Source organism: Xiphias gladius, chromosome 23 (assembly GCF_016859285.1).
Source record: "Xiphias gladius isolate SHS-SW01 ecotype Sanya breed wild chromosome 23, ASM1685928v1, whole genome shotgun sequence".
In the NCBI taxonomy this organism is placed as follows: Eukaryota; Metazoa; Chordata; class Actinopteri; order Istiophoriformes; family Xiphiidae; genus Xiphias; species Xiphias gladius.
This window is the reverse complement of record NC_053422.1, coordinates 4879181-4890966: the sequence shown is the minus strand read 5'-3', so window position 1 is coordinate 4890966 and position 11786 is coordinate 4879181. Positions and strand designations below refer to the sequence as shown.

The following is an 11786-nucleotide window of genomic DNA, read 5'->3' as shown; positions in this document are numbered from 1 at the left end:
AACCATCATCAGCTGTCAGTGTGGTCTGCTTTGGAGCCATTTTCGACCACTGACATGTTTGGGTGCCCGGTCCGATTTGGTTTTGTGATATACACCTACAAGATACTATTCATTACTCATTCAGGAGTCCAGGAGGTGATTAGGAAATCCAGCCCAGACACTACAAAAATAGACTGATGTTTTCTGTCAGCTGAATTTCTATCAGCTCTCTGAGTGGTTGACCTCAGATCTACATCAGCCTGAGCTCCTTCTCGATGTCAAGAAAGAAAGCAGGCGACCGTTTTCTGAAAATAAAACCGTAGGTAAAAGCTAAGAGCCAACGTACAATACTTTTGAATATTAGTATTATTATATTATCGTGATTATGAAGCTGTATGATCAGGCACAAAAGCCAATGAAAGACTGGACATGTTATGTGCCTATTGTTTTGAATTTCATTTAAAATCATCTGTGTCACGTCACGTTTTTCACGTCACTGTTTTAAAAACACGTATGTCGGGAGCTGTCAACGGCTTTGCACATACGTGAGAGGGATATTAGACTTCAAGACAAGACTGAGAGTCTAAAGCCGCAAACTAGCGGATCTGTGAGGCTGTACCTGGCCACAGTGGGGCCTTCAGGTAAATGCTACTGTCAGCTTAATAACATGCTCATCATGACAATGACCAGCTGGTGGCGCCAGACAAATCGCAAGGATGTGGGCACCACGGGTATCTGTGCAAAATTTCATGGCAATCCATCCTATAGTTGTCAAGATATTTCACTAAAAGCCAAAAAGTGTCAACCTGCCAGTGATGCTGCAGGAAAAGTCGGAGGATCACCAGAGTCAGCATGATCAATCCTCTGGGGACCGTGAATGTCTGAAACCAAACTCGTGGCTGTCCGTCCGATAGCTGCTGAGATTTTTCAGCCCAGACCAAAGTGCTAATAAATCTAGATCGACAACAGTAATTCTGAAATATCTATTATTGCTGATATTCTAAACTTGTAGTGTAAATTGAAGATGATAAAGCTATATAACTCTAATACCGGCTGTAAGGATGGTGCCATGATAAGAGGCGGAAAGTGTTTTCTACCGTCATCATAAAATCATAATGCATGTATGTAGGATTTGCGAATGTCTGACTTTATCGGCTATCATTTGTCTACAATGGTGCTTTAACTATAATCCATTTTACACCACTTAACAGAAACAGGGCATACGAATGGAATCAGTAACAGATAATGCTCTTACAAACAGAGCCGTTGTTTAGCCATGTGAGTTAATCTTTACACCATCAGGGGAGCATGTGTTAATCTTAATTTCTTTTTTGAGACAAGCGGTTTGGATTTTCCATTGGTATGTAAATCTGCAGGCTTGATCGTATGACGTGTGTGTGACATTTTTGCTCTTCGGGTTTATTTCAACTGTTGCGCGGAACTTTTTTACGTGTTGAAAATGTCATTTTTTTTTGTTTTTCACCTTGACTGAAATGGATTCCTCCAGCATCCTGGGAGACAGAAGGCGCTTGAACTTTACAGAGAGGAAATCCAATCATACTGATGACATTCATACAGTATCTGGAGTTTCAGTAGAGGTTAGCTTAAAGCTGCCTTTGTAAAATAGATCCATCTTGTTAAATAGGTGAGGCTGCAACAGAAAAGCGGGTTCTTTACTATCTGAAATGCCGTAGATTTGCAAGGGCTCTCCTTTCAGTGTACCTAAATGAAATCCTGGTGTGTGTGTGTGTGTGTGTGTGTGTGTGTGTGTGTGTGTGTGTGTGTGTGTGTACACTTCTCAGCCTTCAGGTTGTGGCAGTTGAAAAACGGAGCTAGAACCTGCCTCCACCGACATCATGCCTTCTCTGTTTTCATCCCTCTGCCGTTCTTCGTGCGGCATTGCAGATGGGCAGTTGGTAAACAGAAGCACGTTGTGCGCAGTTTAATGGCATCTTGGGTTTTGATGGTCAAATTAAGAGAGCTCTAATGTATCTAAAGCAGCGGTGTTACTATGGTTAATGGCAGCCTCATATTCAGTAGCCTTTTAATGGGTTATAATTATTAGAATCACAGAGCAATATACGGATGGCGTCGTGCTTGAAAGTTCACTTTAGTTTAGTTTAGATTATTGCATCTATTTGTCAGGGGCCATGTACAAAAAGCCATTACCTCATACAAAGGGAAGAGATTAATTGCACGGCATTTAGATTTCCATCTGCAGGTAGACGCAGACACTCATACTACTAATACCGATGAGTTCAAAGTACAATAAATACTAAATTATAACACAGATTGAAATTTTAATCATTACACCCAATCCCATGCAATATAAATACCCATTCCCATTACTGAGACGGCTAACGTTGGCTACGTTGGTATTATACAAAGGGGGGGGGGGTCCTTTTGTGTAATACGGGACAAACATGGCGCTGAGTGTACAGGAGCTGCCGATGACTCAGCAGATGTTAAAAAAAAAATCATCAAAGAGAAGCAACATTAGTGGGAGTCAGTGCTAGCAATAGCAAGCTAGGCTAACTAGCGTCTACTGGTAAGTGGAGGGTGTGGGTTTAGCTTGCTAGCTTCTACTTCGGATAACAAGCTTAGCAGCATTACGGGTCCTTGCATGTAACAAGCACTATGTGGGCTTATTTAGAAAGGGGAAAGATGCCTTGTGTAAATGCTGCATGTAGCTGAACAGTGTGACGTTCTCCGGTTAGTAGCACACCGCAGATGTTGACGGCCCCTCTCCTTCTAAAGGCCGGCTCTCAGAAGTCGGTAAGCTACTTCCCTGGGAAACCCAAAGGCCTGAACAACTGAAAGCCGTGCATACTAGCTGCAGTATCATCAGTTTTTAGTTCAGCTTTAAAATGTTTCTCGTATGGCCGTTCACTTTGCCACTGTAATGCTATGTGCTGTACTTTTAAAAGCAACCTCATTCAGGTCAGTACATTAGGTCATCATGCACATGCAACACTCTTTTAACTGTTTTTTAAAGCCCTTTTTCCAGCTCTGTGAGTCTAACCAACATGTCTGGCGGAGGCTCCTTGATCTTTTATTTTTAGTCGGGCGGCCCAAAGCATAACCTCATACCCCGCCTACGTCCATTGGGGGGGGGGGGCACCATCTCACCATTCGACCACAGATGGTTTGGATCAGACTCATCTCTGGGGAGAATGAAAAGGCTTAGTCCAATTAATGGTTTAGATGCCCCCTTCAAGAGCAGCCGCACTCAATGCGACCGCCACCACACCCCAAAATGAGCCACATGCCAGAGCGTGGTGTCTCTGACCGCTAAATGCATCTGCACTGGTCGGTGCACAGCTCACATGTTGCTGATTATAAAGCGTGCCGTGTCTTCTTCTGCCACTGTGTTACGTAACATGTGGTTCCGGTGTGGCAATAGAGAGCACTGTCAGCACTATGCGTCAGCGCTTTGTCGTCTCTCCAGTGTATACGAGGTGAGATGTGGTGGGCGGCGACAGTAGTAGCAACACCTGTGTGATATAATGCAACAGCTCTGCAATAAATGCTACCCGTCCTACTTTACTGTGTTCAGCAAGGCACCGATTTCATTCTTAATAGTAATTTTGGAAGGTGAAGTAGTTTTGTAAGGTCGTTGTAAGAGTTTGTCCAAACCCTACCCCACAGTTATTGTATACATTTTATATACAACTGATTTTGCCATATTTATAGCACGATTAATTTATTCTGCCCTTTTTAAACCATCGAGTCCCCTCGTACTGTTGTTAGTTTTTGACAAAAACTTTACAAAACATTAATAATACAGTATAAAGAATGTAAAGTTCCCAATGGGAAACTTGATGTTCGATGTACTGTATATTTCAGTTGCTCACAGAGTATTTATTACCATTAAAAATAATCTATCATATGCATTGGACCACCAGAAAAAGGGACCAAACTGAAACAGAAAAAAACATAAAGACTCAAAAGCTATGTAGTTTTCCATGCTTGGCTGTCACAGGGTTGGTTGTGGATGCCTTAAAGATTTTAGACTGTGGTTGCCAGAAATTGTTGCAACATATGATCACCCCTGTCCTACTGGATATTGAACCTCAGCTAGTGTACCTGTCTATAGTAGTGGTCAAGTGTTTGCCACTACCCCCCCCGCACTGCGTGTGCAGCCGCGTCATCATTCACCTTTTGGGTCAAATGTACAAATAGAAGCAAACAAATCTTTCAGAATTCCTATCTAGTGTGTATATTTTTTTTAAATTTACAATGCAGAAGAATAACAAGCACAAACATTTTGGCTAATGCCTTCCTCGGTGTGCAGGCTTGATATCAAAATGTACCCCGAATGGCAAAGGAGAAAGGAAATGCTTCCAGGCAGCAGGAGCCAGTTTCATGAAGGGGAGCAGGCCAGCAAGTATCAAAAGATTTGTCAGAGTTCGAGCTAAACTGGATTTTACCTGCCTCTCCAGGTTGACCCAAGAAAGTTGGTTACTTGAGTAAATGGGTAAAGAAATAAATGTGATTTTTAACAACCACATATTCTAGCAAAGATCCACATGAAGCAAAACAGCAAATCTTTACTGCATTTCAATCTGTAGCATAAGTCAGATCTTCAGAGTGTCACCCAGTCCCACCTCAGCCTCAGCCTGCTGCCTACTTAGCATATCAGTGCATGTTTTGTCGTGCCCGACACGGAAAAGTACATCTTCCTAATGCATTTATTCCAATATTCTAAGAAAACTTTGTTCAGTTCTTGTGTTCGAATTTACTGTAAATAATCACCGGATAGTTGCCTTTTAAGTTCCCAGGGAACAGAATAAATAATTGATTCAACTAAGCCTTCTAATTGCAAACACAACTCAAACACAAACAGCACATTTCCTTGGGAAAATACAGAGAAAGAAATGAGTTTGCGCTACAGAGCGTACATCACCAGTGATCATGTAATCAATACAGAGTAGAAGAGTAAATTATTAATACCATATGCAAACATTGTATGTATTTTGTTATGTGGCATGCATTATTTATAATATACATTCATTTTCATACATATTAATTAATCACACAGAAGGCCATGCCAAAGGCCAGAAAATCCTACAGGAGAGCAAGATCAGCCTTTGTGCAATCGAGAAATCACTATTCCATTACATCAAACACAAATCATCCTCTAAACAGTATATTTATGAAAATATTAGTAATTCTCTGCATCAAAGTGTACTTGTCAAAAATTATGAAAGGTAAAAAAATATATATGTACAAATATTTAGATTTGGATTGTTGCAAAAAAACAAAACAAAACAGGATTTAATGATTTTGGTCAAACTATATGAGTGAAGAATGGGTGCACGGCCCATTAGTGTACGTTTCCTGCCACATGATGTATCTATTAAAGGGTTGCATCACCAAAATTACAAAAAAAGAAATAAAAGCGGTCACATCATTTTAAACAAAATGCATGTTATGAAATGCTGTTGAATTTTTTTGAAAAGCATTTGAAGCTTTTCTTACCACCAAAGAAATAGTTCTACGAAGCTGACACATTGTTTTCTGTGGATTAACCAGAGTTAAAGTGACACTGTTTCCGATAAAAGATGTTGTTCTTGCCATCTTTTTTTTTGTGTTGTTAACACCACAATGCAAATTCCGTTCATTTTCGTTCTACTGGCAAACTCAGACCCTGGCAAATAAAACCAAAGCTGTCTACAGGGCGAGATACCGCTATGGAAATATAAGAAATAGGTTTTGTTGTAATTTGGGTGAACTGCGCCTTCAACAGTATTAAAGAATAAAGTTGGCAATAGTCTGCATTCTTGCTACTGTCAACAAATTCCATGAAAAGACCCAAACCACCATTGCATTTGTCTCTTAATACTTTCCAGCTTCTTTTGTGGTACTTAGCTCCGATCCCACTGGTTTCCACTGGAGATGAAAATCTTTAAAAAAGGTCAAAGAATATACAGGATCCAATCGTTTTAAAAAGGCTCTGTAATTTCCTACAGTAGCTGAGCATAGCAGTTTTTAGCAAACATCGCTCAAACACCATGAAATATTGCATTTGTTGGGGACTATTTTCAGCCACAGACAAGTTTACATCTACATTTACTCATTTGGCAGATGCTTTTATCCAAAGCGACTTACAGGTGAGGGACAACACTAAAGCCTCTGCACAGTAGGAGACCTTGAAGTAAGTACTAAATCTGTTCAGTAAGAAAAAGTGCAAGGAGATCAGGTAAAGAATTGCCTGGTATGCGCATAGTAAGTGCTAGTTAGGCATGTTAGGGCGCTGAAGGTGTTAGGAGAGGTTCTCGGAAGAGGTGAGTCTTCCAGAGATTCTTGAAGACCTAGAGGGATGCCGCTGCTCTGGTAACATTTGGTAGCTCCTTCCACCATCGCGGAACCACAAATGAGAACAGTCTGGTCTGTGATTGCCTTGTGTGCAGGGATGACAATGCCAGACAACGTTCCTTGGAGGAATGCGGCGGCCGAGAGGTAACAGGATGGTGTATGGGGGATTGATTCAAAATAAACTACAGTGTGTGTGTGTTCATGGTAACGAAGGAGCGTGTAAACCCAGAGCAATAGTGCTACTCTCTGATGTGTTTTTAATAGATTCTGAACAACAATGGAGCCCTGTGGCACGGAGGAATAAGATATACACTATCAGGCTTTGGATACACACACAATACTTGTTTGTAGGACTGACTCATTGTTGGTTTCGTCTTTTCCTGGGATTTTTTGACAATTGAACAATATCACCAGACCTAAACATTCAAGATAAACATTAGACAGTCCAAAGCCACACACCTTTGTCAACAGTGTAAATACTTTTGGTCTTATTTCTCACAGATCCAGAGCTGTTCAGCAAAACAGCCATCATCGTTCCATTCTCCCACTGCTCCGGTTGATTTCTGCACCATTTCTCCACAGTCCTGGTTCCCATTGAAGCTGTTGGGCTGCCCGGGCTGCCAGAACCTGACACACAAGATAACGGAGACAGAGACAATTTTCTCTGCATTCATTTGCTTTTTACAGCACCCGGTTTTTGTTTCCCCGCTGCTGTTCCCTGTTGTTTCTGACCCAAACTGTGACTGAAGGGATTGTAACCCAATCTCATTCGCATGGAAATAGTACTATGTAGAGCCATCATGTCATTTTTAAACTGCCTCCAGTACCACCTCTGCATGTTCTCAAACACATTTGCACGAGATAACGAATTCCGCTGAAATCAGTGTCTCTCCAGATGCGATTGTGCAAGGGCTCAGTCTGAGAGTACATCACCGCCTGATTCAGCAGGCCAGATCTTTGAGCTCAATCTGCAGTACTTTGTGGAAACATACTTTCAAAACCTTCCGCATTTTTTCATCAAGGGTACAAACCAAGACCGATTTTGGCAGAAACTTGACTGCAGTGCACATAAGATTCTTATCAAGGGACCTCTATCTTTGACAAAACACTACACAAGATTGTAAACACCACTGATCATTGAAGATATTCATTTTTAACTGTAGATAACATTAGTCCTGTACGAAATGCGCTTCAGTTTCAGTTGCTGTGTTTTAAGGTATTGACATGTTTTAAAAAGTACAATAAAAAAGGAAATAAACAGTGAAGGAGATGTAATATTACAAAGCTGCAGAGTTCCTTAATACAGCAGATCAAGAGGAGCCTGTCCAGTTGTGCTATGGTCAAATGTTTTTAGTTCACACACTCTGGCAGTATAAACTTACTCTATGGTGACTGGGGTCCCATCCACCCACATCCAAGTCCCCTCTTTGAGACTGTCAGTCAGACCAATCCAGGCATTTTGGCCTGATTGCAGTAACCCGTTAGCAAATACCTGTTAGTGTGGCACAGACAGAAGACACAAGAACTTAAAACAGGTACTTGCCGTCACAGTGTTCGTTTTGTGTTCCCCTCGTTTGAATTTTCCGTTGAGGGAGTTTGATTTCTTTAATAGACAGATAGTTGGCGTACCGTAGATGAATGCCAGCCAGGCGCGCCGCAGCTAGCGCTACAGGTGCTCACGTTTATGCGCCGAGAGGTCAGTTTTTACGTCAAGCATCCTGATAAGCTGTCTTCACTCCATTAATTCAGACTTTGATGACCCCCTGACTTTATCTCCGCGTATACTGGATGTGCTGGGACCAGTTTTTGTACGGACACTGCTGGGTCCCAGCGGATGTATCACGTGACTTTGGTGAACCTCTAGCGTTTTCCTCTAGCGTCACCACCATGTTCACATTTGGGATTTTAAGTGAAAGGTTTTGAGAGCCATAGGGTGGTTTGCCATGAAATTTTAGTAGAGACATTTGTTCTCTCTCTCTCTTTCTTTCTTTCTCACCTGTTCATCCCTGCTGTCTATGACTACCAGATCTGCTCCCTGGGCAACGCAGGCTTTTCTGCTCTCCGTCCAGTTTTTCTTCAAGGTTGAGGTAAAATAACAGCTGAGATCAAACTTCTTCCAGCCTGTCTGACAGAGCATGTCTGCAAATTGAAAACATACAGAGGGACAAAATAGCAGACCAAATATCAAAACACAAATTATAATTGTAAACTAAATAAATACAGATAAAACCCTTACCTCTAACTTTAACTGTCATCTTGTCTGCCTTCTTCTGTGACTGATCTCTGCCTGTAGCCAAACTGCTGTAATTGGTCTGTAACCACTCCTTTTCCCTCCACAGAGCATTATATCTGCTTTTCAATTGTTCTTTTTCTTTCCACAGGGAATTGTAGCTGATCTGAAGGTGGTTTTTACCCATGCTCAGGGTACTGTAGCTGCTTTGCAGCTGGTCCTTGTCCTTCTTCAGTGAGGAGTAGTTGCTCCGTAACTGATCTATGTTTGCTGTCAGTGTACTAAAACGAGTCTCTAACCCCTTGAGATTCCTCTTCACATCATTATAGCTTGTCAGCAATTGGTCGCTGTTCTGTTTTAAGGTGTTGTAACTTGCTTGTAACAGGTCTCTTACGTTTTCCACATTGTTGAAACTGGCCTTGAACTCATCTCTTTCGGTAGACAAAGAATTGTAACTTTGCTGCAACTGGTCTTTTTCTTTAGTCAGGTTGCTCAGCCTGGCCTCTAATTGTTTTCTCTCTGCGCTTAGAGAATCACGGTCGCTCTGCAGTTGGTCTCTTTCTGTCGTCAGTATGTCACTGTGATTTTGGAGACGGTCCGTCTCTTCAGTCAGAGCGTTGTAACTGGCCTGAGTTTGGTCTGCCGATGACAAACGGTGGAGCAACTCATCTGTGAAGTGGCAAAATAAAAAATAAAGAAATTATTCATTAAAGTATTAGATTATTGGATTTCAAAAGGATTATAATTTTGGTTGTTTTAATTTGTCTAGTTGTATGAATCATTCATATTTTTACAAAAAAAAAAAATCACTAACAGTAGGTAATTTGTCCTATGTTACCAGCCAACAGGACAACACACAGCAACCCCAGACACACAGTCGCACATCTGCACATCTTTTTTCTTCTCTGAAGATCCACTGAATCAAAAGAAAAGAAAAAAAAAAAAAAAATTACATTTTTTTTCCATCCAAAGCAAATAAAGATATAATTTTAGATATGGTGCTAGAACCTTTAATTACTGTATGTTAAAACATCACCACATTGCTGTCAAACGGTGTTGCACTAAAAGCTTGTCACCACATTAAAACCAAGTGTTGGACAGTTGGTCTCTTAACCCAGTCTCCCAGAAATTTTGTTTATGCAGAACTAATAAGCAACAGCAATTTTTAAAGGAAACGTAATTCCGCCCAGATTACATTTGTGTGATAGAAAAGTTGTTAATTAATGTACCTGGATGCAAAACTCCAGACTCTGGAGTCAAAGTGCTGCACTTTGCATGTCCATCACCCCCCCCAATTATGTTTGCCAGCACCACATAATCGGGGAAAACAATTTGGTAATACTGTACATAAATATAATTTCTAGGAGACAGGGTTACGTCTTCCCCAGATTCTCCCCTTGAATCAGGCCAACCCTCATAGTTCTTTAGAAAACCAGAATATAAAAGCTTTTATGAACTACATATACAGAAAAGCCCAAAAGGCTTTTATATGAAAAAGTTTAACATTGTTGCCTTAAAATCTAAGCTGATCGACGGGTTCGTCTCCAAAAGCACAAAGATTGCGCGTTTTATTTACCGTACCTCAAATACTCAATGCTCTGTCTGCGTTAGCGAGGCAATACCGTACCTTGGGGGACCAGGCCTTCCATTGTGAGGTTCTTACGTATATAAATGTCATCATCAATTTCCATTGAATCCATTCTGATAGTGGCTTCGCTGTTTTTCTTGTTCGGAGGAGACGTTTGTAGATGTTCTTAAAAACCACAGAGACACTGTTATTCAGTTTTAGACATGAAAAGTGAGTCCTTCAGACGTCTGAAGTCTTACAGTCTTCTTATTGTTCTTTATATCTTTAAGTAAGTTACAGTCAGTCATGGCATTTATGTCAAATGAATTAATGAATACTAACAGTGCTAATAAAATAAATGATAATTTGTGGTGTGGCTTTGGAGCGTGCACAAAATTAAGCTCAAATCGAAGATAGAAATAAAACAGAAAGCTCGCGTGAATCCAAGCATTTCAGTTTTAATGAGACCATTTCATTTCACTCTAATAATATTCTATACATGTACTTTAAACATAATTTTAGTGGAAGTGAAGTGGATTGAACTGAATCTGCAAAACATTTACTCACAGAACGATAATCTTAGTAGAAAACAAGCCTCTCAAAATGCACTTACCTTGGTTCTGAAAGGGTAAAAGGGAGTACGACGGCATTCACACTAAGATGCTGCCGCCGAGTTATAACAAACACAGCAAAAATGGTTGTATGTTGATGCTTATGTATTGTGCAGGATCAGGATGGTCCTTTTGCCCGTGTCATCAAATGTTTGACTTAAACTTAGCTCTGATTGGTCTAAAATAATCTTCACAAATGTCTCGTCTGTCCACCTTCTCAGGTCAGATTTGAGGTAAATTTCGGCCAAAACCATTCACGGAAACAAACTGGAATTCACCAGCAGAGTTAAGTTATCACAGAGAAGTGGTTTGGTTTTTCTCCCCCCCTTACTCTCGCCGCTCATTCACTCTCAGGCTCCAGACTTTCATCTTCTCTGATTTCTGTTCCCTTTTCCCACAGATTAACTTCCCACTGAGGCCAAATGAGTGGCCGTGTTACATGACAGAGACACAAGCGAAGCTATATTGCAGATTTCAAAAATGCAAACTCAGTAGTGCACAGGACAGACAACCAGCGCTGCAAGCACATTTACTGTTAATGGGTGTTCGTGTCTTAAGACCCTGTTGAGTAAAATCAATTGTTTTTTAGAGTAAAATCATCTGTGTTACAAAGTACGACTGAGGCTGATGGGAGTGTCATTAATCTTGCAGGTATTTAGTGAGAAATGAAAGTATTGGACCCAGCAAAATTTTGAATTAACTAGATGAAAAGTCAACTGATTACAATTCATCCCGAGGGGAACATGAATCTCTCTCTCTCTCTCTCTCTCTCACACACACACAAACGTGAGCGTCATGGTGGTGCTATAATAAAAAAGGCAAAAAGATCGCCAAAGTCATTAGGATGCATCATCTGGAAACCGGGAATGTCTGTACAACACATGATATTTTGAAACAAACAATTTAGTCACCACGCTGCTGAGGACGCTCTGAATGCTGTATTGAAAACAAGCCATTTGTAAGCTATCCGCACTCCTCAGCGTGAAGATTTGGTTTTAAATACAGCTGCGGCGCAGACACCAGCCTCGGCGGCAGCTGCAAACAAAGTGCTGGGAAACAATGCGAGAGAAACGCAATCGCC

At 41.0% G+C, this 11786-nt stretch overlaps 1 protein-coding gene across 1 annotated transcript; it reads right to left on the bottom strand.

Annotated features, from left to right (window-relative positions):
• Positions 1–6106: 6106 nt before the first annotated feature.
• On the bottom strand, positions 6107–10853 carry LOC120784980 (C-type lectin domain family 4 member M-like). The gene is made up of 7 exons (XM_040119175.1): positions 10708–10853; positions 10155–10280; positions 9342–9443; positions 8534–9196; positions 8294–8436; positions 7680–7789; positions 6107–6924 (listed from the first exon to the last, which is right to left on the bottom strand). The coding sequence occupies exons 1-7, from the start codon at positions 10742–10744 to the stop codon at positions 6786–6788; spliced, it is 1320 nt and encodes a 439-aa protein (XP_039975109.1). The 5' UTR covers positions 10745–10853; the 3' UTR covers positions 6107–6785.
• Between the last annotated feature and the right edge of the window lie 933 nt (positions 10854–11786).

Bases quoted from the DNA above. Each gene is read 5' to 3' on its own strand.
- LOC120784980 (XM_040119175.1), bottom strand. From the start codon at position 10,744: ATGCCGTCGTACTCCCTTTTACCCTTTCAGAACCAAG. The intron at 8,437-8,533 runs GTAAGGGTTTTA...TTCAATTTGCAG, and splicing joins GATGACAGTTAAAGTTAGAG to ACATGCTCTGTCAGACAGGC. The intron at 7,790-8,293 runs GTGAGAAAGAAA...CCACACTAACAG, and splicing joins TAGACAGCAGGGATGAACAG to GTATTTGCTAACGGGTTACT.